Raw genomic sequence first — 25988 nt, 5'->3', positions numbered from 1 at the left:
TGTCAATATTCTGCTTTTCTAGAACTGACCAAACAGTTACCTGCAGGATTTTAGATATCCTTTCTCGTTTAAATTTCAGAGCTCATGTTGCCCCATGAGCTTGTTGTGTAGTTTTAAGATTGTAAGTTTTCTTGTGCTAAAATATGATTTTTAATCTTATTGACAATGTCAGATGAGCTCAGACGGTGCTTTTGTTCTCACTGATTGCTTCCTCTCTCAGGGGCTCAGTCATCGGTGCAGTACCAACACGGTGCTCAGGCGCTGTACCAGGGACAAAGTGGCAGCCCGCCCCCCACAGGCCTGCCTCGAGTCACTCTCCCAGCCAATCCGCAGACAGCACCCGGCCGCCCCGCTGTCCCACTGGCGCCGGGCGTACCGCAACAGCAGCAGGTATCTACAACCAACAGCCAAACCAGTCACTGAAGGTTGAATCCTGTGTGCCAGGAGGCCTCACTCTCTGCTGCTGCTGCTGCAGGTGACCATTCAGGTGCAGGATGTGGAGCTGGGAGGAGGGGCACAGAGACCAGGCAGCTTCCTGTCCACACCGGGTGGACACCGAGTCCTCGGGAAGCAGCTCAGCGCAGACAACGCCGAGACGCACAGGTGACCCCTCTGAACAGCCAGTCAGCGCGCCCCCTGGTGGCTACCAACATTACCCAATGGACTGTTACAGTGTCTTCTGCAGCCTTACCGTTTTTTTTATTTTTTATTTTCTTTGAGACAGATCTGATTGTTAAAAAAAATGTAATTACTCTTTGTTCTTTTATGAATTTAATGACTTTCTTTCTTTTTTTAAAATTTTCTTGGTTGTTGACATTGTGGGCACAGTTACTGTGTTTTTTTTTGTTTGTTTTTTAAATACTTGGATTTTAACATTTGAAGCATCCATCATGCTTCTCAGAGGTTTTAAGATGTGTGTATGTGAGAATGAGCATCATGTTTGTTGCCATTTTTAAAAAAACTAAAATGCATGTAAATCTTCATCATCATTGATTGCTGAGAGATCATCAACTAACTCTCCACATCAGTGTGTCTGGGTGAGTGTTCAGATATGAATGTGACCTAACCAGTGGATTAGATCAGTCACCTTGTGAGCCCCTTAAACTCTCTATTATTGTCAGGACCGTCTTCACTGAGAGACTGCATTGCCCAGTTAAAATGTTTGCTTTGTTTCTATACTCCTCTGTGAAAACTTGTACTCTGGCCAGACCAAAGTGCTTGCTAGGCTGTGTGTGTTGAAGTTTTATAGATTATTGTAAATGGTTTCCACTAGGCATGGGTCAGTTGCAAATCTCAAGATCTTAAACAGTTATTGTTTTAAGGTGTTACTTTTTTTTTTTTGTCATACTGTCCCTATGGTTTAAAAACCTATTAAAGAAATGCCAGAGAATGCACCAATGTGAGTTTTCTCCTGCCACGTGGAGCAGAGAGCATCACAGCGCTGCACGCTGCCAATCAACTGGCTGGAAGAAGCTGACATCACTTTTCTCTTACTCACATGAAAGACGGATTCTGTCTGAACTCAAATCTGGTACACACCCAACCAGTTAACTAGCTATTATCAGCTTTAATGCTTCCAGTGTTTAATGCCGTATCAAACCAAATGGCTAAAATGGAACCCAATAGCATCATTCTTACATTGGGTAATTGAAGTCGCTTTAAAGAAAAATGGAGCAGAGAAATTTAAACAGAGTGAATTCAAAGAAAAATAGTCATTTAAATTCAAATTTAAAACTAAACAAAACAAAGTTAAGACATGAAATGATTAAACAGTTTTTGACTTTTAAAAAGTGAAACGGTAAATGGGATCCACGGTTCGTTTGAAAAGTCGCAAGGTTTTCTCTGAGTTGATTCGGAAGCCGAGGATGAGGCGTGGCTTACGTCAGACAATCAAATGTACCGAGGTGAAAATCTTGCGCACACTTCTTCAGTCCCTGCAGTGGTCTGTGGCGAGGCAGTAACACAGAAATATAAAGTGATATTAAGAGATGTAGAGGAGCATAATCTGGGGCTAGGGAGAGCCTGTAGATGCTAAATAAAAGTGGTTCAAAAGGTTCCCCACCCGTCATTTTTGTTTGCACTGATTTATCACTTCAGGTCACTCAAAAACGCTTTACATGAGATGAGTCATTCTCATTCACGCAACCATTCAAATGCTGATGATGGCAAGCTACTGGATGATGGCCACAGCTGCTCTGGGGCATGATTACCAAAGGATGCAAAAATAGTGCCAGTCTGCCAAATAAAAGTTGAGCCAAGCTCCTGTTGATTGCTGATAATTACCAGTTTTAGATATTTTTTCCAGCAACATCTAAGATTTTCTTTTTTTTTTTTTTTAAATAAAAGCAATTAAATCATATTGTGTTGATATGGTAAAATTGTGGTATTTTTTTTTAATGTAAAATGCAAATTCAAAAATACTTTATTGATCCCCAAAGGGAAATTAAAAATAAACTGAAACTTAATAAGTCTAGAAATAAAAACCAATGAGAATGTGATGCTGGCCCATGCCTTGTGTCCATTCTGTGTGAAAACTGGACAATGTTGTTGTTTGTCGCTAACCTTCCTGTTCCTTCCTTCCTGTTCAGCCGCAGCCTCGGCCGTTTCACCTCCGCCTACGACCAGGCCCATTTCAATCCGCACCTCTTCTCCGGCGACGCTGCCTCTCGGGGCGCCTCCGGAGTCATCGGCTCCTACAACCCCTACCTGCAGGCTGCCTCCCTGAAAGTCCCCGGCCTGGAGGGCTACCAGAGCGGGGCTGTGGGGACCGGCAGCTACGGGACCCCCTCCACACTACAGCAGGCCCTGCTCTCCCCTACTCCTTTGGACTACCGCCCCCCGCAGCAGCACGTCACCCCCACCCTGCAGGGCCTCCTGTCTCCTCGGCATTCTCTAACGGGTCACGCGGACCCCAGGTTGCCACCGCAGGACTTGGCTGCCCTCCTGAAGAGACAGAACCTCCGGCAGTGCCCTGCGCCCCAAACCCCGCCCAGCGGTGCAGCACAGGAGTTTGGAGAAATGCTGCTCCTCCGCCAGCTGAGCCCAGGAGACACCCTGGAGCCTCCCGTGGCTCAACCTGCCTCAGGGGGTCAACACTACCACCATCTCCTCCAAATACAGCCCCCAGAGGTCCAACAGCAGCCGCAGCACGTGACGCAGGCGCCGTGTCCCAGTTTACCACACTCGGAGAGCATGGAAGAGGACGAGGCCCCTGCTGGATACCACCACCCGCATGAAGGCCTGCTGGCTAAGGCAGGAGACGCACATGAGCTCCTGGGGCCCCCCTGCGGTGGCACCCCACCTTACAACTCCCCTACACACAGGCACGGTGCTTACATAAGGAGTCCTCCTGCTTCAAGAGGTCAGACTGGTTCTTCAAAAGCGACATCTGTTCAACAATTCAACTCTTAAACAAGTGGCAGTTTTCTCTTTTGTGTCAAAAATGTCTTCATATGAACTCTTCTCGTTTTAGAATCTGAGCATGTAGAGTGCCGGCCCCAAGGACAGGCCATGGAAGTGCCTGATCACAACGGGCTGAACTATCAGCGAGGCCCCCAAAGCGAAGTGTATAGATCTAGAGGGCAGCTACAGCGTCACCACACCATACAGACCTGTGATGATGCCTACGTGAGTGAAAGTCCGCTCAGATTCCTCCGGTTGCATCGGAAACAAACCAGCTTGTTTGTTGTTTTTGGTGAAGATGTGCAAAACCTCTTAAAATAAACGTGCTTCTATTTTGAGATGCATAATTTTACACTGAAGCATTTTTGAAACTGATACAGATTTATACAGTCCCCTGTTAGGACTCCATTTACTGTAAATAGTTTTGTCCTTTCACTTTGTCTACATAGTTTCTAGTCCAGATATCATAGTTTTGTTTTATAGGCACTTGTTTTAACTTAATAATTTCTTAATATTAATTAAAAAGTAGTTCCACTGGCATATTATTTCACTTATAACATGTGAAAAATGCCTTGTTTTAAGTGTATCTCCCGGGCTCAGCAGGCTCAGCATGGAACTAGTACATTTTGTCAACAAAAAGGGATTACTGACTTTGAAAGCTCTGAAGCAGAAAAGTTGCTTCTATGTAAGTTTTGTCTGATTCCAAGTGTACTAAGATATTTTTGCAAGTAACTAGTCAAAGATATGTGATATGATTTTGTCTTTTCATTATTTTAACAAGCTTGGATCTAAAGGAGAGATGGATCTTTTCATTTCTCTTCACACAACCCATCCAGATCCTCCTGATTCCTCTTTTCAGCTCACCAAAAGAGAAATGCAGGATTTAGGTCTGGAGACTGTGATGGTTGATTTATGAGTTGATTTGGCCTCTTTTTATTTTTGGATTATTCTCTTTAAAAAGCCTTTTGGCAACCCATTTTCAGTCAGCGTCTACATGGATTTGATTTAAAATTTGTGGAAGAGAAACAGGCCTGTAGCATCATTGATTTTCTGCCATGCAATGACTTAAAAAAAGTGACATTTGAATAAGAGGAATGTTCCTCTTTTGAAGAGATGTTTTTAGAATAAAACAAACAGTAAACCACAGTTGGCACAAATCTTGGCACCATTATTTCCCAAAAAGTACAAAAATTAGTAATAGACTACTGCAGTAATAGAGGGATTTATTTCGCTCAAATATTTACCAGCAAATTTCTCCATATCTGCAGCTCCTGACAGCAAAATTGTTTTAAAACTTGTTTTTAGGAGGGTCAACTAATGATGTTTTTTTCTTTTTTGTGATAAGATCTGTTTTTTTTAGCAGATCATAATTTAATTAGTGCTGCATACATATTATTTTCTCACTTACGCTGAGAGAATTAGCAAAGGGATTCATGATTCGCGAGTGATGTCATGTAAATAAGTTGGCAGGAACAGTCTCCCTCTGTGTGGTTCGTTAGAAGTGCTGCGCTGCACGTCCGACTGTTTGCAGCTCGTCTTCTTTGTAAATCTCGGAGCGAGCCAACTTTACTGAAGAATGGCCGGGAGGAAGAAATTAAATATGCAAATCAAATCAGACTTTATATGTATAATTAGCAGAAAAGAGTGAAATATAATCAGAACTTCTTTGCTCGCTAAGAAATTTGCTGCCGTTTTGTCTCTCTGACTGTATTTTCTGGTAATAGCTCACAGAATCCCCTTTATGTCGTCGTTGTTTCTCATCTGTTTGCCACCTTCTCTCTCATTAAACCCAATGGAAGCAAATCCTTAGCTTTCCTAGGTCTCCACATCAACTGCGATGGACTATTTTTGTCTTATCTATATAAGAAAAAAACATGTTAAATTATCTTTCTGCTTCTTAATCTCTCGTTCCGTCTTTCTGCTCAGGATCAGGCGGATCCCATGTCTGGAATGAGCCTCTTGGCAGGAAAGGCGCTCAGCTCGGCTCGCATGTCCGACATTCTCAGCCAGACGTCTCTGACTGGAAGCCAACAGCTTCACCAGCGAGAGGAGTCAGGTCGGTAGAGGAGCAGACACCTCCAGCGTTGTGCAGATGTTCCATTTATTTTTGAGAAACCCAGTAAATTTGTTGTTTTGGGTTTTCTTTTCCCCTCTCAGTTTGTGATGTAGAAGGGGAGCTCCATGCTGCAGCCTGTTACCCGTCGTCCTGCACCAGTGACATGCTCCTCAGCTACAAACCCCCAGATCTGCAGTACAGCATGGAGCAGGCTGGGGTCTAGCACAGGTATGTGTACAAAGCAATAGAAAATATATATATATATATATATATATATTTATTGTGAGTTGTGCTGCTGTTGAACCTTTCAAAATGAAATTGGCACCAAAAGCTTCCAGCCTTTTGAACAACAATCCTATTTTACACCCTTGTCCCTGGCTGCTCTATCCTTCGCTATTTCTTATTTCCCCTGATTCAAACCCTTTAAATGTTTCAGTTTTTGTCACATTAGTGTGGGCTTCTCACACTAATGTAGCAAACAATTGTGGAGTTGAAAGAAAACCGACAAGCTTTTCAAATCAATCTCAGTTGTTTTGATCCTTAACAAGTAAATTTTCTGAAAAACCACCTTTTGTTGCAGCTACACCTGACTGTGTACGTGCGTGCGTGTGTGTGTGTGCGTATGTGTGTGTGTGTGTAGTTCAGGGTAGTGTTGGCCTCAAGTCTTTCACAGCATTTTTTTTTTTTTTACAACTCTGACCAGCTTCCCTGTCACTGCAGAAGAAAGGTTTCTCCACAGTATGATGATGTCACCTCTGTGTTTCACCATGGCGACAGGGACAAAAGTTGAACTTTTCTCTCATTTGAGCAAAGAATCTTCTTCCATAGTTTGTTTTGCTTTTTAGATGATAGTGAACATAGCAAAAATTGATTTCTAACAACTTTCAATTTGCCACACAGGTCGGATATTGAGATTATATATGACTATTAGACATATTTACTCTGACTTCTAGAGGCATGGAATCTATGGGTATCGGAGTAAACGGGGCTGAAGATGAATACATCAGTTTTTATCAGGGGTTACAAAATGAAAACTGTTTCCTTTTTTCTGCCTCATATTGAATATCCAAATAAAACACACCACAGGAGTTTGATTGTAATGTAAAAAAAAGAGTTTTTGAGCTGGAGTGAATAATCAGTGCAGCTCTTTATTATTCCTGTCAAAGCTCCACAATTTCAGCTGCACAAGTTTCCTCCAGTGTAAGGTGGAATTTTGAATGACAGCTTCTGTCTTTTGTCCCTCTGTCTTCCCGTAGGAGCCCCGTGTGCGTGGTCCATATCAGCCACCCTGAGCTGTTGACTTGAGTTGAGCAGCATCACGCCAAACCACCGCTGTCTGTCCAAGCAGGGGGCGCTCTGTGTCCATCTGTCTGTTTCCATCTGTCCCTTCGGAGGGAGGGAGAGGGTGGGTTGGGCCAAAGGTGGGGTCCTTGGGATTCAAAGGTCAAAGTGCCAGCATTTTCTACACAGACATCCAGCATTGTTCTGTTGCAGGTCGTCTCCTTTCACCTCTCATCTTGGGTAGCTGGAGGTCTCGCTCCTCCCCTCCCCCCGGCCCCTTCCCTTTTGACTCGCCGACCTCACCCCCTCCGATCGGCGACCCGGCCCGCTTTAAGCCCACCTGCAGCTCTGACCCAAACTTCCGTTCTTCCTTCACCTCCCCCGCCCGCCCCCTCTCCTATCCCCGGCAACTGTAACGGCATACATTCATTACGTGCCTGACTGGCCAGTGCATTTACACAGCGACACAATCAGACACACACACTGCTGCCACAAACCCAAAGTATTCCCATTCGGAGCGAGTGTGTGTGTTTGCGTGCGTATGAGCGAGGCGAGGGCAGCGGGGGCGAGGAGCGTCGAGGCTGAAACCTTAGCAACGAAGGCCCCTTTCAGGTGTTTCAGGCCGGGCTCTGAACGGGCACCAAAAACCGCTCCATCCAGCGGCGGAGCGCTTCGACATCGCACAGGACAAACCAGCTCTGTTCTTCTTTGTTTTCAGGCATTCGTTTTTTTTTATTTTTATTATTATTATTATTTTAAGACTCATTTTACAGTTAATGTAGGCATTATGGTCAATATGGTTACTCTCATGTTTTTCTGTAAAAGATGTTTATTATATGAATTATTATTATTATTATTATTATTAAAGGAGAATAGTTATGTGTTGCGAGGAGGACAACAATGTTCTTTGACTTAATTCTGCACTTTCGGTTCATACTGTCCCTCTGGGCTTCCTGTCCTCTCCTTTATGCTCCACCTGCTTTTTTCCCCCCTCACCCCTCTCCTCTTCCCCACCTTCTCCATCTCTGACGCCCCCCCTGCCCCTCCCCCCACCTCTACGTTCTCATCTTCCTCTCCTACCACGTCATTGACCGTGTATTGCATTGTGGGTAGTTTTACCAGACATTTCCTCCTTTCCTTGTACAGTGATGCCATGTATAGAACGCTATTACAGTTTCTGTATCAAATCATATGTTTTCTTCCATTTTTTTTGATGTTGTTGGGGAAGCTTTTATTTTTTATTTTTATTGGTATTGTTTATTGTTTGTATTTTTGGAGTCTTTTAATATGTTTTCCTTTGTTTTTATTTTATTTTTTTTTATTTTCTTTGCTTTATGAATTCTTGAGATTTCTAGCCAAAAGAGGACAGAGAAGAGGGCTCCGCTCTTTCTGTCGTAAAAAGCGATTGTTATTATTTTAATATTATTATATTGAGACACTTGAATAAGAGAAGAGCAATTATTTTGTGTTGCTTTTTAAGGTATCATTTCAATCGATGTTGTTGTGACTGTCATTCTAGTTGATGTTGGGCCTGTTTTCTGTTACCGGGGTCGTCGTGGCGGGCTATACAGGGTCAGGCTTGGGGCTTTGTCTGGGTTGGTTTGGGTGCTACAAAGACTTAAAAAAAAACAAAAAAAAAAAAAACAAATAAACAAGGGAATAACTTGTAAAATAGCTGACATATCATCCTAAACATCCCAAGCCTGGAGACAGATAAACCCACTTCTCCCCACCGACCCTTTCCTGCTGTGATCCTCCCACCATTGACTTCTGACAAGATGGCGCCTTATGGACTCGGCCCTTCTTTCTGAGCTAACTTTGCTACAACCACGGAGGAAAACTACAGTTTCAGTTACCCGTTTGTATTTTTTTAATTTTTTTCCCCCCCTTTTATTCATGTTACTTGGTTCCTGCACCGGTTTGTTCAGCCCTAAACCAGAATCGAGGACGGGAGGTGAGAGCTGCGTCTCGTGAACCATTAAAGGTTCCTGTCGTTGGAGCGAACTGCGAAAAGGGAATCGTTTCAGGAGTCATCTGAAGTCTTCTACAGTAAATCCAAGATTGTATTCAGACACGACTCTGAAGTTCCGTCAAATTCAGGCTGCAGCACATTGGGGACCATCATCAATGAATGAAACCTTCACCATTACCCTTTATTTTTATTTGTGTGTCTGAGCTCACTCTGTCCTCCCAATATATTGAACATAGAAACAAAGTTTGACCGTCAAAGAGACTGCTTTAGAGAAAACAAATCTCCACTCATGTTTGTACAGGTCAGATATCCTAGTAACTGGCTGCACGGTCGACATACTGTATGCTATAAACGCCTGAGAGAGCTGCTTCTGTCCAATCGGCTTGTTTTTAACCAAAGCTCGCCCAAGCAGACCCATTGTGATTGGTTTGTCCTCTAAAACTAAGGGAGGGCTCTCATCTCATTGGAGCTCTGCCTTTACAGATTCAGTGTTCACTTCAGCTCTGGTTTCTCTTTCACGTCTGTCCTTTTTTTTTTTTTCTTCCTCTGTGTTTACACCAAGCCAAAGGAGGTCTGGAAGAGAAAAGGAGGAGCGTTTTATCTGAATACTGGAGCACGGTTCTGAAAGCATGGCAGCAAAAGAATCCAACCAGGAACTTCACATCTGATGTAATGTTGTGACTGGCCCGTGTTGTGTGTGTTTGTGTGTGTGTGTGTGTGTGTGTGTGTGTGTGTGTGTGTGGGTGGGAGCAGATGCATGGCAGAAGGGACCACTTATGGGAATTTAAAAGACCGCAGAGAGTTATGAAGCAAGCTGACTCGCATAGACACATTCAGCCTGATCAGACTGACCATTGTTCTCTCCACCTCTTCTTTTTTTCTTTTTTTTTTAACCCTGTCGACGCCGACTGTCGTCCTTTCTCTCCATCCCTGCAAGCCGACCCTCTCTGCTCCTCCCCTTTTCCTTAGATTCATTTGTTTTTCTATCGGTTCATTTTATGATTTTTTTTTTCCTGTTGTCTTTGTTTCTGTTCATTTCTGTTGGGTACAAAAATACTAAAGTGCAACAACAATGGTTCAAAAGAATATCAACCAAACTGAGATGAATAAATAAATATATATAAATAAATAATTTAAAAGTGTTTATGTGTGTGGGGTATTTTCTTTTAATCTTGTTTGCAGTTTATAAAAACATGGTGTCTAGCCTGTCAGTCCCTAAGTGTCTAATAATATTTTAATTGCATTGAGACCACATGTATCCAAGCAACCAAACTGAGATTAATTTTTTACATAAATAACTTAAACAGTCAGGCAGGCAGGACTTCCCAGGGCTTTCCTTCAGCAATAGTTCTCTTCCTCCTACTAAATGGCCTTGCACCAAAATACAGAAAGGATCTGTTGTATCAACCTTCCACATCGCTCAGGTTTTACTCTGTTCTGCATCCCCAGAACCTAACATGGAAAAGCAGTATTCAGTTTTTATGCTCCACTAATTTGGAACAAACTTCCGTAAAACTGCGAAACAGCCGAAACACCGAGTTCCTTTAAATCAAGGTGAAAAACCCACCTGCTTAAAGTTACTTTTGACAGCTTTTGATCTATGTATATATTTGGCTTGATGGTTAAATCTTTCTCTCGTTTGACCAGAGCAGTGTCTTTCACATGTTTTTTGTCCACAAACATGGTTTGTGGCCAGTTTTAAATGAGACTTCTCATTCTCATTGAGACTTCTTACAGCTTTTCTTTTACCAATCTTTCATAAAAACCAGATTTGCGACTCTTACTTGTTCTGTTGGCAGATTCTTTCATCCGAACTGTAGATTTCTGCATCTCCTCCAGAGTTAACAATGTCCTTTTGTCATTCCAGATGGTCGTCACGTTTTGGTAAGTTTGCAGCTCTTTCCATTCAGATGATGGACTGAACTAAAGCTTGGGGTTTTCACCTAACTCTTCTTTGAACTTTCTCCCTGACCTGCTGGGTTTCTTGGTCTTTTTGATGCCTTTTTTCTCTCTCTCTCTCTACTGCTCTCTGACATTCTTTGCAAAACATCTGAATTTTAACAGATTATATTAAGCACAAATGGAGTCTCTTTCTCTGCAACTTCTGGAGGCATTTTAGCTTGGATGTGCAATTAAGCACCACACTTTTCAGCTCTGTCACATGAAATCACATTACACTTTCATTTGCATCTTGAGAAAATGTGAAAAACCAGTCTCCATTGAATCCTTTCGAATGGTTTCTCCTATAAGCCGCAGCTTTTTGCTTGTGCAGCGTCACTCTGCATGCTGCTGCTCTGGTCTGTACAGCTGCACTGCAGAGGCTTTTCAGTCTGAATTAGCTGAGCTCAGACCAGGTGAATCATGTTCTGTCTAAGTGTCCATCATGGCGGTACCACAATATCCAGCTGGTGTACGTTTGGTGCGATGAATTATAAGATTTATGGGAAACCTTCTGAGCTGACAGCTTAGTCTCCACACCAAATTTTTTTTTTTGACAGTTTCAAACTGATCCTGTGCATGAAGCTTATTTCTCTCACCTCCCTATCCTCCTCCACACCAGCTGTTGTCCCTCTCTCACATCTTCCCATCCTTCCTCTCTCTGTGTGTCCTTTGCTCGTTTTTCCTTCCTTCTGCTTCCTGTTTCCCAGTTCCCTCTCTCCTCTCCACCTCAGAGTGGCGACAACACAACTGCCTGCATCAGCCAGTGAAAGCTGCTGCTGGAGGTTGCCGTATCTTGCAGAGAGCCAAGTGTGTGTGTGTGTGTGTGTGTGTAATAGTATGAGCGTAAGCAGATGGGAGAGCAAGTGAGTCAGGAAGGGCTGCTTCTCATCCCTCTGCTGTCATCACCATATTTCCCTCTGCCTCCTCTCCTTCTTCTCTGACATGGAGCTCCGGTGGGCTGAATCCAGACGGGATCTGCACCAACGGATGAGGTAGTAACGTCTGTTTCTTGCACAAGGCGGGTTTTTGTGTGTGTGTGTGTGTGTGTGTGTGTGTGTGTGCATCCTGTTTGTATCTCAGTGTGTTTGTGTGTGCAGGGCTGAACTGATGTGTGTATCCCTCCTCTACCCCCGACTGTCAGCTCAAAGCATTAGGCGTCCTTACCCACAGCGCAGAGAGCTGTCAGCTCCTGTCTTGCACTCGTATTAGTGGATTATTCCTGGTGATCACTGTATTGATTATGCAGATTATGTGTGCGTCTTTAACAGCTCAGTTTCTGCTATTACTCCTACGGATCACATGACCCCCACGCAGCAAGCCAGCTCTGGAGACCGCTAGCTCTGCCCCCTTTTACTGTAGATATGTGTGTGTGTATTGATCCAAGCTGGTATGAGGATGTTTGGTTTCGCAGTGATGGAGGAGTACCCTGCAGATCAAAGCTACAAAGGCAGTGAATTATTGAACAGAGTCATGTCACTGTGAGGACAGACCTGTGTTGGCTTTGCTGTTGCCTTTAATGCATTGTGATCTTACTGTCGGAAGATGTGTTTGTTCTTTGAGGCGTGTTTCCTATCAGGACCTATTTGTCTGTTAGAGATTTTGCCAGTTATATACCCAAACCCTCATTTTAATCTGTAGCACACTGCAAAGATATTAATAACTCTTGAACTTTACCACATTTTGTCATGTTACAGTTACGGCTGAAGCGATTAATCGGGGTAATCGTGGTGAATCGATCGTTGAAATAATCGCCAACTAATTAAGTAATTGATTAATTGTTAGCTGGAGTATATAGACTCTTAATAAAGGCTATTTAGTGAAATAACAACACACTGAGAATAGAAATTAGGCCAAAATGTACAAAGAATAAATATATTTTGCATTTAATATAAAAAAAAACTGGCTTTCCTGTAAATATGTTCTATCCAAAACCTCACAACTAACATAGTTTTAGCTTCACCTGGTTCAAATTCTGTAAAAAAAAAAAAAAAGAATCCAAACACCTTTTGCTATACAGTTATAAATGGGTTGATCTAAAACAAAATCATCAGATCAGCCCTACACTGTATTGATGTATTTCAAGTCAAGCAGTACATCAAGTATTGATGTAAGTCAAGCAGAATGGGCTGAGCTTTTCACATGTTGATGCTGGAAGTATTTTATTTTTAGCTGCAGATGCATCCTTTGCTGAAAGTGATGCAGCAATAAAGGAACAGTATAACTGCGTTTTATGGAAATGCAGTGTTATTTTCTAATTTAAAAAAAGAATATGTATATATATTTCATTTACATGTTTTTAATGTTTAAAAAATGCTTAAGCAGTTAAATGAAAAATCTGCAAAATCAGCCAATTTTTTAAACGGACTAAGTGATTTATTGTCAGAATAATTGACATAATATTTTTATTACTAAAATAATCTTTAATTGCAGCCCTAATTGCAACCACAATTGTGAAGTGAAACTAAAACAATACATACTTTGAGAATTCTGTTATTATTATTATTATTATTATTATTATTTATTTATTTATTTATTTATTTATTTATTTATTTTTGTTAGTTTTTTTTACAAATAAAAATCTGAAAATTGCCATTTCCATTTGTACTCAAAGCTCTTTGCTTGGATACCAAAGTGTAACTGGTGTAACATTTGTCCGTCCGCTATTGTGATTTGATTTATATGAATTGCTCTCCTCACTCTAAGAGTAATTTGAATCCTTGTCTAAGCAGGTAGATGCATTTGAGTGTGTGGCGGTTCGGCCAGGATGGAGAGTGTGTGGCTGAGGACATGGACATCAGGGTCTGCCGTTGTGTTCTTCAATACACTGGCCTTGTCCTGGACAGGTAGCACACACTCCAACACACACGCTTTAAACTGCACACGGGCAAATCATGAATCCTGTTAAAAATCACAGTCCTTCTGTGCAGTGAGAATGCTGACAGTCAGTAAAAGAGAATGGGTTTTATTAACGTTTTGATGACCTAGTTTGGGCCAAGCGTTAGGTGTTGAACAAAAGACCTAACATTGGACATTTTGGTACCCACAAAAATTCCCAGTCAGCTCCCAAGCTGCACAGTTTATGCACTTATTTTAAATTCCAACAGGAATTTCTGACATTACTGGCGGTTCTAATTGATAATTTAGTAAATCACAGCAAAGTTATATTAATTTGGAGCTACCCGATACCTTTACTGTAATCTTTTGGCCAATCAGAAAAAATTGTGTTTATAAAATATTTCAGACAGAAAGAAAAGTGTTTATAGTTCAACTAAAAGCTCCTCTTAGAAAATAATGAGTCTGTAATGAAACAATATTCATATATTTTACTACTGTCTAATAAAGGTCCAAATTACCCTTTAATCTTTTAGGAGTCTAAAGCCTTGATATTTTCCATTGATTATATTTGTTTTTTCCATACTATTTTGTTGTGTTGTACCTCAGGTGCTATTGAACCCGCTCTTAAAATTGATGGGCGGCAGCAAGCGGCTGTGACACTTCAGGAGAATGTGACACACAGGTTCAACTGCCAATCAGACGGCTGGGATCCTCGAGCGCCCCCGTTACTGACCTGGTACCTCAACGGAGAACAGCAGAAGAAGCCGTCGCCAAACCGAGGCCGTCTGGTGATGACGTCACAAAAGGATTCTGAGGTCTTGAGACCGGGGACCAATCACAACAGTACCTTCTCTCTGCGGGCCAGAAAGTGGGACAAGGAGCTGGTGTGTGTCGCGTCGAACCCCAGGACAGGACAAAGCTACAATGCAACAGTCACTCTCAACGTCCAATGTGAGTCTGGGTTAAATATGTCATGGACTAAAAATGTCTGTTTCAGTTGACATTGTCAAGCCGTTCCTCTCCTCTGTGCCCCAGTCCAGCCAGAAATCCTCAGGGTCAACGCCCACTACAGTGAAACCTCGGACCCGGGCCTCTCCCTGGTCCTGTTCGCCTTGGTGCGCTCTAACCCTCCTGCCACCATCACCTTCGTAGACCAGTCGGGCCAGCTGGTGGCCAATACCTCGGACTTCCTCATCCTGGATTCACGGAGCTATCCGTGGCTGACCAATCACACGCTGAGGGTCACGCTGAGCAGTCTATCAGGGAACTTAACGGTGAATGCCACCAACAGTGTGGGAATGGCTCAGAGCAACCTCACACTGGCAGGTTGGTGATTGCTTCCATGAAAGGAAAGAATTTTGTCCCTTAATTTTTATTGCATTTCTAACGCCACACTTGGCTCATCTGTGCCAGCAGCGTGTGATTCTGGATGTGATTCTTTCATAAATAATCAACCATTTGATTATTTGGGGTGCATCCTTTCTGCAAATGTCTTCATCCGTACAAAAAATTGCCTGAACATTGTATTATTTATATACATTTATATAAGAACATGAAAACAACTATTCCGGTTCCCAAATGGGACCTTAGGGAAATGCTCTGGTAATTCAATATTTTCTGACCCAGTCTGGCAGAACTCATTGTTTCAAATATAATATATACATTGAGTTTCTTGATAAAGTAGCTGAATTAAACTGCACAATGATACTACTGCAGTGATAAAGTCCATTTAGCCGTGTTCAGAGTCGCTGTTCTTGGCGATTCGTAAAACCCTTTAACTTGGTGTAATTGTAGAAAACCCCAGGTTTCAGATTACATGTGTGTGTGTTCCCTTAGGCAGCACAATACAAGCTCTTCATAAGGCTTCCAGAATCAGGTGTAACAGCATGTTGATGTAGAAAAATCATCACAGGAATGCCTCGTCATTTAAGCTTCCCTAAATGTATTTAAATATGTCTTCCTTCTTAAACTCTCCTTATTATTTGTTTTAGATCCTTCTGACACTAATTGTGCTGAAACTATTTTTTGCTAGCTAGTAGACATTTTGCATTGCAAAACGTTCTCTAAAAGTTTCCTTTAAGTTCCTCTCCTCTGCCCTCCAGAGTTCCTGCAGTCTCGTGTCGAGGTTCCCATGCTGGGTATTGTGACTGGAGGAGCCATGGCCTTCATGGCCCTCCTCATCCTCAGTCTAATTGTCCTCTGCCTTATGCAAAAAAACAAGAGCAAGATTATTGGTGAGAATAATGTATGCTTGCGTATTTTTTTGAGCAGGAAAATGTTTGTGGCGTGGAGCTTTGTCATGCATTTTCTCTGTGTTTTGTTATAGATGAACCAGTGGAGATCCTGATGACCAAGAAAAGGTAAAAACAAAAAATCAAAACTGGGTTTTGGGTTAGCAGAGACTGAAATTATTTATTAATATCTACCTTTTTAACATTTCTAGATGTATTAATATAAGCAATATACTGAATTAGCGAAAACAAACCTCCAACACAAAGTCAGTCTAGTGACTTTAGTTCATGTTTTTCACCTAGAATTTAAAATGTTGATAATTTTAAAGAGCTTACTATGTTTATAAAGTTTTGTCCTGATTAGTTCAACATATTTTCCCTTTTCACACACATTGCACATACTTCTTAGAGACATGTGTATTAAAGACCGTTCTATATGATAAATATACTTTATGCCCAACTTTACTTATAATAAAATGTAACTGTAGCCTCACTAGTCTCCTTGTGCTACACTAAGGACATCTGGCCTTTCACTCTGTATTTTGGCTCACCTTTATGCCACGTCATGTCTTCCTCCATTAGCCCAATGGAAGGGAACACTGATGAAAGCATATTTTTTCTGCTCTTAGGAAAAGTACGTCCACCCAGGAGATCAATAACAACCTCTGATCCAAGTTTGACACCTCTCCATGTTATCCCCGCAGTGAATCAGCAAGCCTGAAGACGGACAGAGCAGATAAGACCAACATTCCCAGAGAGAACATGTCTCTGCCTTCCAACATGCAGCTCCATGACCTCAGCACTCTGAGGAAAGGTAAGAGCTTCGTCCAGCGTGAGAATGTTCAAACATTTGGCTAGAGGTTATAAGTTATTATTGTCTGTGTTGCTACACCTTCCTGGGAAGGAAGAGAGGTTTAAATAGAAATAAATAGGTTCCGACCCCGGATAAGCGGAAGAAAATGGATGGATGGATAAATAGGTTCAGAGTGACTCTACCTAAGGAATAATGTGTAACTGCAGAGACAAATATTGATTGTAAGACTTTTTAAGTTTTTACTGAAAAGGAAACAAAGCATGTGTCGCCATTATGTATCAGATTGTGTTGGTCCCAATGATATACATTGAAATTTGTGGAGATATGATTAATTTTTCATTATTACTGCACACATTAGTTCAGCTCATGAAATTCTGTGACTTTGATCACACACAGATGCATTTTAGATAACCTAACTTTTACATAATTAAAAGTACAGAGAGTATAAAAATTTATATACAAATGTACAAGGCTGTAGAAACCAAGTGTGTTGATTTATTAGGAGTTATTTACACAAAGTTACAAGGAATTACTTTCCTCCTAGTGGACTAGCTAGCTAGCACACTTCAGCACACACTTAAACACTGACAGAGCTCCATACAGCTTTCCCACTTTTAAGTGTATTTACATGTATTTCATAGATCAGCATGACATAAAGGTAAAAGTTTGAATTTTATCTGTAGCTATAAATGTAACATAACGCACATTACAGTGCAAAAGAAACAAAATTCACTGTATAGTCACTGTTTTCTACATGAAATCATTTCTTCAAACTGATAATGCATGTTTTTGTTTCTCTGCATGCCCTTCTTATAGCTCGAGAAGCCGCCCAGCAGAACAGTGTGGGAGAGCAGAAGAAAGAGGAAGAGGAGGAGGAAGATCTGTCTTTAGCCTACGCAGCAAGAGGTCAACAAAATTCCCTTTGAACCTCTGCTGCTTTTTCAACTATTTATACGTCGAGTCGTGGCTTATTTATGTTTTTCTTTTTGTCTTTTTTCTCTGGTGCTTCCAGGTTTTGCCAGGTATCCGATGGTGGGCTACATCTATAAGGTGAACAGCACAAGCAGCGAGGAAATCTGGCTCTGACGGACATTTCAGTTCAACTCCAACTGTTTGTTGCATGCATACCTACATCTAAGAATGCAGCTCTTTGGGAAGAAACCCAGAGCTGCACCAATCAGCGAGTCAAGCACAGTTCAGTCACCTTTAAGCCGGAAACAAAGTTCAGAGACCACCTCGATTTCAGAGACTGTTCTTCAAATCTGTAAAGCATACTGTACCTGTGAATGTTTGTCATCCAGTAAATCAGGTACTCAGCCGTCTGTGCTGCTGTTGTCTCATCAAGGCGAAGTTATCATATGATTTTCTGTAAACACTTTCTCATGATGTTCTTTCTTGTCGCATTGATGGGATGCATTTGATGTTCTCTGCTGAAACCAGAATGTTTATTTGGACAAATATAGCCTGAATATGATGGTGCAGATTTACAGAGTATAGAACTGTTTATGGACTTGCCACATGTCCCACCCTGTATATTTGTATGCATATGTGTATAAAAATGGAAAAGTCTAATAAAGGTATTATTGAGATTGTATCAAAGTGAATGATGAACATGCTGTGCTTTTACTCTGTAATCACCAGGGGGCGCTATGAAGCGGTGTAAAAGATGGTAACTGGGTTGTGCACAGTAAGAGGAATGTACATTCTTCTAACAGCAGAAAGTGTCAGTTTTGTTTGGTAAAATGAAACGATCCACTTTGTTTTTCTAACACAGGTGCAGGAGAGGATGATATTGATGAATGCGTGTGTGTGTGTGTGTGTGTGTGTGTGTGTGTGTGTGTGCGTGTGTGTGTGTGTGTGTGTGTGGTGGGGGGACGAGGTGGGTGTGTAACTGTGTGAGTTTATAAAGACACTGTGTGCGTGCGTGCGTGTGTGTGTGTGTGTGTGCCAGGTGTTAGCTCTTGGGTCACAGGTTGCTGTGGGTTTTTTTTTTTACAAACAGGAAGCAGAATTATGTTGTGGGAGCAAACATTTGCTCTCTTTATGTGTCTGCTAGAGCTCCTGTGTTGAACAGGGAAGGCAGACTGTCATTGATGAGGGAAACATTCCCAATATGCAGGGGATTTGAAATCTTCATATAAACTGTGTGACTGTGTTAGATTCTTTGTTTCACCAGAGACTTATTGCACCATGTGACTGTGCTGCAATCAGCAAGTTAGTATATATATATATATTTTTTTACTTTATCAGGTTGTTATACCTCATAAACATAAACCTCAAATTCATTTCTGAATGAATTGGCAATACCTTAATGATTTTTGCTGTTGATTTTATTCAAATAAACAGCAACAACCAGAACAATCTGCTAAACAGTGCCAATATTATTGGCCACAAAACAGTTTCCAGTGTTTCATGTGCTGTTTTTGATGGTAAAATGCATGCAGACATGATGGAGTGTTTCTGATATAATTAACAAAGCCTGATGAAGCTGACAAACCAATCAGAGTGACTTCCTTCTCCCTCTCAGACAGGCAGACGGAGACATTCTGACTTCAGGCAGAAACTAAATCCTTAAGCAGAGTCCCAGAACTTCATTAGATTAAGGTTTGTATTTTTGTTTTAATTTGTGTCAGAATTACATTTTATACTCATCTCATGTTTTGAGTACTTCTGTTAAAACTCCAAAAGTGTGTTGATTTGTTACTTCTATTAAATTATCTTTGACTAAACCCAGCTAACTCTAATGCAAAGTAAGGCCTGGAACTGGGGACCAATTGAAATATTAATCGGGTGGCAGCAACAATAAATTGTTTATTTTCTGTAAGTCGTTAAGTAAAATAAAATGGTCGACGAGAGTGAGAAGATGGCAGCTTTCCGGGTTTCTGTAATGCGCTCGCTGATGCCTCTGTGTTTCCTTCTGTCTTCAGAAAAGCAGCCAGCAGGTACATAACAATGAAATATCAGCTGCTGCTTCTTTCTCTTCTGGCCGGTATGTTTCTCTTATTATTTTTGCTCTTAATGAACCAAAATAACATCTAACAAGGTGTGTCAGAGTAAGGAGTTCTGAGCATAGTTTTATTGCAGTCTGTCTCAAGTGTTTTGTTTCCATTCATCTAAAATTAGTAAGGCACTTTGACCACAAATTTAAGGTCAAAATTATTCATGTCATCAAATATTTTTTCTTCCTTCAACAATTTTGTTCTTGATAGAATATCTCAAGATTATAAAACATCTGGTATGGTAGGTGGTATGTAAAACAATATATTTTGTTTGTATGCTATCGTACACGTAATATTAATTACACATCACTCCAACTCAGAAGTAAAAATCTGTCTTAAATTTGTTGTAATAAAACTGGCTGTATATGTAGACTCAAAGTCGAATAAATAATATTTTAGTGGTCTTATATCCTCCTGACTCCAAGAAAAAAAATATTGTCCAATCACCATTTTTTTTTAAATCCCACAGTCTTTGTAAGGTAATAAATGGTTTTATGCACTTATTTTGTCTCTTCCCATAAAAAGTGCTATTATTGATAAATGCCATTTTTATGAATTGGAGTAAGCCCTAAATGTCCTCTCCAGATACCAAAAGGAATTAATTCAGTAAAATGCAGTGGGTGGGAGATATTCAAGTTTAGACATGTCCTCTACAGAGGACAAAAATTAACTACTGGTAGTCAAGAGGATATCATTAGATATACTCATGCTTTATCTTCTTTATTATTGATGTTCAGCACTTTGTTTCAGGTGTGACTAGTGTTAAAGCGCTTTATAAATAAAATTCATGATGATGATGCTGCTTATCACATTAAATAAGGTTTTAAAAGAATTCTATTATTCACTCAAAGACAATAACAACAAAAAAACACAAGATAGCTGTGTGGAAAAGGATTGCGGGTCATTTGGAGTCTTCATCTATTCTTACAGCCAAATGATGAACGTTGCTATTTTGATCATATCTTCTTCCCTTTTGTATCCTTTAACAAACCATTTTCACATTCCTACTTAGTATATTATTTTACGATATTATGTACTCTGTAGCTATATACAATATGGCACTACATATGTAGAAAAGATGTCATAAAAATATTAAAATCTTTTTTATTACAATAAAAATGTTCCAAAAAGTTTTAAGACACCCTATTCCCATTGGTTTAAGTCCAGATCCCAGTGTCAGCCAGCACACTTTGAAAATCTAATTTTACTCAACCAAAATAACTCTGAGTAACTCCCTGCTAGTAAATGTAATTGACTGAAGTTATAAAACTGTATTTCCTCACATTAAACTGAAGCAATTATAGGAGTGTACCGTAAATCATTTTTGTTAAAGCAAATGTGAGTAAATGTCTTCATGGTGAGCAAGTTATGACATGCTGATGAGGTCAACTGACCATCAAAAGTTGCATGTTTTATCAAGTATGATTTCAGTATATTTAGGTTTTGGCATGTTTAACTTCTTGGATATTTATCCATTACCAAAGACTAACTTACTTCAGAACCCTCAAACTGGAATTTGAAAGTGTTTAGTGCTGTTTAGTTTTTAAATCCTTACACATAATTTCAGTTTAAATGACTTTGATATTTTAAAGCTTTTACTTCACCCTTAAACCAGTGATATTCACAATTGCCAAAAAGGGTTAAATTAAAAGTGTTGACAGGCAATAGATATATTTATTTTTTTTACATAAAAAATTAAAAACTTTTAGTGAGTCTTCAAAGATATACCAAAAAATATAATCTGATAACTTTTTTGCATAATTCATTATGGATTCAAAACTAGCAAGGGATTTTGTAGATTTGCATAACTGAAAGATTGGCAAAAAATTTCCAAAACCTTAACGGGAATGCACTGATTTTTTATTTTCTTTGCATAAAAACAAAACACTCAAATACATCAAGATTTGGAACTCTAATCTTTAAAAAAAATAAAATAAAATAAATAAATAAATAAATAATAATAATAATAATAAAAAAAATATATATATATATATTTTTTTCTTTTTTTTTCTGTCCTACCTTCTACACAATTCAATAATTCTGACAATTTTTCAAACCCTGTGGGAAAAAAAATCTGTATCAGAATGACACTGCTACCAACATGGTTCAGCTGTGATAGGAACATTACATTTGACATCATAACAGTGTTTTCATTAACAGCAAAAAAAAAATAATAATAATTGTCTCATGTAATCCTGACTTGTTTTACATGTTTAAGGGACTTTGTAGGTGTCATAAATAAAGATGTTTTTTTCCTTTTAAGTGCCGACCATTGTCTATTCAATGAATCCCATCTTTGTGTAGTCTCCTACTATATATGTATGTACATTTACATTCATTTGATCTTCAAACTTTAATCCCAGTTGTTTGGTTCCTTTACAGGTGCAGTTCCCTTTGCTATTTAATGTGGCTAAATCAGATTAGACTAGATGCTGCCAGGTCATCATTAATATAATTCGTTGATTCTTACTGATTTATATTAAAACCATTTAATCCATACGCTGTACACCTGAGATGTTGAACTTTTCCTGTGCAGTATGCTGCTCTAATTAGGAATTCATTCTTGCACCAGAAAGATCAAGATTCTTATCATGTCCTTAAGTATTTTAAATACTGGATCCTAAGAAAAACCTGATTGAGTTTCTAATTGTTATATGAACTTAGATGGCTTTGGTTTTGAATTCTTGATGTCTTTCAAAATCTTTGTTTGAGAATTAGTTGGTCAGTTTCATTCAATAATTTTTGTTTCTTTTTCTTATTTTCCTTCAGCATTTAGCAATACTGTGGCTCAAGGTAAGAACACTATTATACCTAAAAGTGTAACATTTTCTTTTTAATTTCTTGTGCATCTATACAAAATAATTTCTACAATTACCTCAAGGCACAGGCTTGTGTTTGATGTTTCTCTTTTTTTTTACACAAAAGAAAAGGAGATACAAGTGATTGAGGTTGCAGATGGAATCAAGCTGTCTTGCAAGAATGGTGAAAGTATTTCTGGAAATGGTTTGGAGGACAAAGAGTTGCAACTGACGTACAGTGATCATTACACCGGAGAATACAGTTGTGAGAAGGGACCAAAAATCTTTGTAAAATTTCGGAGTAAGTTCTTTTGGAAACATTTTGTTTTTTTGTTTAATAAACTATGAGATGAAAGTGCTTTTTTTTATTAAACCATGAAATTTTAATATACATGAAACTTACATTTTATCATACTTAGGATATTTGTGAAGACACCAATATCTAAGAAAATGGTTGTTTTTTTTCAGCGTGCGACAACTGTGTAGAGCTTGATACCGCCTCCATCGTGGGCCTGGCAGTAGGAGACGTGGTGGCTACAATAGTGGTTGGAGTGGCCGTCTATCTGATTGCTTCTCAAGGTCGGCCTGGTCAAGTTAAAGCCACCAAGAAAAGTAAAAGTCTACTTATCTGTCTTTTATCTTCCATCTGTCATATAACAAATACACTACTTAACCAAAACACCAATACCATTTTTTGTGTTTTCTGAGGGTAATTTCCATCAAATATTAGTAACTTTTCTTTATTAATGTAAAATAAAACATTAAACATGAACTAACAAAGTTTTTATGGCATTTTGTTCTATTGTGGGTGAATTCTGACTTAAGCACATTTTCATGTACAGATCACTTGATGTAACACTTTTGCAATTGTGGCTGGTGGGATAAAACAACGACTTTTTGTTTTTGTTTACCTTTGAAACTCTTGATTGAATAAAACATTAACATAAAAAAATATTTTGACATTTGATGGACATTAGTGAGTCCCCTGAATGTCATTGTTGAAACGATGTAGTCTCCATAACAGACATGTGAAAGTAACATGCCAGCATTTATGCAAGCTGTCAAACAGTCGATAACAGTACAGTTAATCGACATCCACCCACAGATTCACGTAACTAACAATTTATATCCACAAAGTATTGAGTCCACTGTATTAGAACTTTAAGTTTAATCAAGTTAGACATTGTTTGTACTGTTTTATCATCATTATGATTTCCTCCTCAGGGTCTGATAAGCACAATCTGATTCTTAATGAAGCGCCGAATGACCCCAGCTACCAGGTGAGCTGATTAATAAACATTTATGAAAAGGCTTATTTTTTCTTCAAAATATTACTTTTTTCAGGTACTTTGGTGAATTTTTCAGAACAATTAGTACAAACTGCAAAACCTAGTTGATAACCTGGAAATGTTTGTCACTTGCTCAAAATGGATAATACATTCCTGAAAGCGTTTGTGTCAATGAAAGGACATCAGGAAATGAAAAGTCAGACACCTTGTTTCTGAATAAGACTGGCAAATGCCAATATTATGACATTTCACCTCTCAAAACAATACCTGAATGCTCAGTACAGAGCCACAGATTATTTGCACATCTATTTGAAATCGAGCATTAGTGTATTTTGTGAGTTAACTGAATAGAAGACATGGAACTGATGCTTCACATTTTTACTGCATATACTCTAGATAGTAACAGAACCAATGAGATTGTAGATACAATCATCCCAAATGAGTTCCTCCGCAGGGCGTCTGTGCTCTGCTTCAGAGATGGGGTGATGTGAACTGCTGCTCCTCCACTTTGAGAGCAGACTTTGGCATCTAGTTAGGATGCCTCCACCTTGTCTCGGTGATGATGAAGTGTTTAAGGTACATCCCACCAGGACGACCTAGGATGGACCAGTAGATGCTGGAGGGACTGTGTTTCTCTGCTGGAAAGTGCAAAAACAGTAGAAAAATGTATAGAGACAATTGATGGATGTGCAAAAACATGCAATTACTTAGAATGAATGACAAAATGCTTCTGTTATTAGCACGAATGACTGAATGGTGGAGAGGTTGAACTAAAGGCTATGAGAACTGCACTTTGATTAGAGAAATGCCCCAAAGAACATGAAAAAACCCCAGTAATTATCTTGCCTATCATTGATCTCGCTGTCCCCAAATTCACTGTGGCCATTACTGTTTCAGCCACTGAAGTACAAGAGAGGAAGAGATGAATATGACGTACTCAACAGAAAGTAGAACGGAGGTCCATGCTAACTCTCGACTGCAAGAAAACTTCTACTGGAGGAAACATCAAGCCCTGCTTCCTGAGTCTCCATCAGGACAGTGTGATGTGTGTACAGCCTGTTCTGTCCTGATGTAATTTGCTGTGTTTGGCATTGTCTTTGAAAACAATTTCTACTTGTCATTTGAACATGGGTCTCTTTCTGGCCCCTTGGATGAACTCAGTCTGTCAGCCAATGTAAAATATTTAGTTCTACGTTGATTTTTGTAACTGATGAAAAACTTCTTAAGCTGCATTCATGTTTCAAAGATAAAAAAGTTGCAAATAATAACATTTGAAAATAGGTAAATATTTGTTGCTGGTCAAATAAAGTGTACTATTACTGCTTTGTTTTAAACATACTTCAGTTGTTTATTATTAGATTGCAAGTTTTAAACAGGCTCATTTAAGTTACATCATCTATTCTTGTGTTATTGCATTTTTTACAATGCTTTGTCTTTTTCACATTTTTGTTTCCTCATGAAAGATCAACAAAAACAATACATGATTGTGGAAGGAAAATTATTGATGTTTTTCAAAATACTTTTACAAATAAAAATGTGTATTATTCAGTCTTTCTGAGTCCATGCTTTGTAGAACTACCTTATCCTGAGGTTTTAGCTGCAAGTGTGTTTTGGTACGTCTCAACCAGCTAGAAAATAAATCTTTTGCCCATTTTTTGCAAAATCGCTCAAGTTTTGTCAGATTCGATACAAACCATCTGTGGACTTTAGCATTGCCTTGCATTTACTTTTATCCTTCTTCATATAAACTCTGAGCTGCTTTAAGGGCTTTTTTGAAAAAAAAAAAAAAAAAAAAAAGCATCCCACAGATTGATGCTGTCACCACCATGTTTCATCGCAGGGATGGACAGGGTGATATGCAGAATTAGTTTGCTGTCAAACATATTGTTTTATATGTGGAACTCAAAGTTCAGTTTTGGCCTTGTTTATCAAGGGATTTTCTTTTCCATTTTCCATAACAGTTCCTGTCATAAATGACAGTTCTTACATCTTTGTGTAGATCATTGTAGCTTTTTCAGTTAATATTATTATTTCACTGCCTGTCTGTTTAGGTGGTTTTTCATGACATGGAAGGCTTACTGATGGACTGAAATCATACAGTTCTTGGTTGATGGATTGAAAATGTTCTTTAAAATTGTCAAAGCTTGTTTTTTTTATTGAGACTTTTCCAAATCTTTATCCATGATCTGTCTGCCTCCCAATCCCACCCCCAATAAGGACATTCCTTTTTTGTAAATTGAAGAAACAAACTACAAATTGTTGAATCTATTACTTTTGTCTACATATATAGTGTATTAAACCATAGTTTTTCAAACAATGAACATTTTAGTGTTGTTTTTCTGAAATGTTCTCTGTGTCCTCGTGGAGATT

At 39.5% G+C, this 25988-nt stretch overlaps 3 protein-coding genes across 8 annotated transcripts in view; all 3 read left to right on the top strand.

Annotated features, from left to right (window-relative positions):
• Positions 1-9853, top strand: part of sik3 (SIK family kinase 3) — a 43182-nt gene extending 33329 nt beyond the window's left edge. For all 3 annotated transcript variants that reach the window (XM_008426070.3, XM_008426068.3, XM_017308257.2), the window contains 7 exons: positions 221-390; positions 476-603; positions 2589-3361; positions 3473-3627; positions 5329-5458; positions 5560-5686; positions 6715-9853. In XM_008426070.3, coding sequence (XP_008424292.3) covers positions 221-390; positions 476-603; positions 2589-3361; positions 3473-3627; positions 5329-5458; positions 5560-5681 — 1478 coding nt within the window. In that variant the 3' untranslated portion in view covers positions 5682-5686; positions 6715-9853. The remainder of the gene's footprint in view (positions 1-220; positions 391-475; positions 604-2588; positions 3362-3472; positions 3628-5328; positions 5459-5559; positions 5687-6714) is intronic.
• A 461-nt stretch (positions 9854-10314) lies between these two features.
• On the top strand, positions 10315-18136 carry tmem25 (transmembrane protein 25). Of its 4 annotated transcripts, none has more exons than XM_081614302.1 (9): positions 10315-11670; positions 13379-13495; positions 14094-14438; positions 14523-14813; positions 15590-15721; positions 15814-15847; positions 16423-16532; positions 17349-17438; positions 17545-18136. In XM_081614302.1, the coding sequence occupies exons 2-9, from the start codon at positions 13417-13419 to the stop codon at positions 17616-17618; spliced, it is 1155 nt and encodes a 384-aa protein (XP_081470428.1). In that variant the 5' UTR covers positions 10315-11670; positions 13379-13416; the 3' UTR covers positions 17619-18136. The 4 variants fall into 4 exon arrangements, with proteins under 4 accessions (XP_081470428.1, XP_017163747.1, XP_008424289.1 ...); XM_017308258.2 differs by having other exon boundaries at positions 10316-11670; positions 13382-13495; XM_008426067.3 differs by having other exon boundaries at positions 10317-11644; positions 13382-13495.
• Positions 18137-18223: 87 nt separating this feature from the next.
• On the top strand, positions 18224-25169 carry LOC103474821 (T-cell surface glycoprotein CD3 delta chain). The gene is made up of 8 exons (XM_008426065.3): positions 18224-18746; positions 19060-19136; positions 19460-19521; positions 22301-22324; positions 22457-22630; positions 22798-22941; positions 23554-23609; positions 24516-25169. The coding sequence occupies exons 3-8, from the start codon at positions 19485-19487 to the stop codon at positions 24567-24569; spliced, it is 489 nt and encodes a 162-aa protein (XP_008424287.2). The 5' UTR covers positions 18224-18746; positions 19060-19136; positions 19460-19484; the 3' UTR covers positions 24570-25169.
• The last annotated feature ends 819 nt before the right edge of the window (positions 25170-25988 follow it).

The sequence above is a fragment of the Poecilia reticulata genome, chromosome 13 (assembly GCF_904066995.2).
Source record: "Poecilia reticulata chromosome 13, P_reticulata-male-v2, whole genome shotgun sequence".
Taxonomy (NCBI): Eukaryota; Metazoa; Chordata; class Actinopteri; order Cyprinodontiformes; family Poeciliidae; genus Poecilia; species Poecilia reticulata.
Note: the sequence above shows the minus strand (reverse complement) of the source record. Positions and strands in the feature narration are given on the sequence as shown.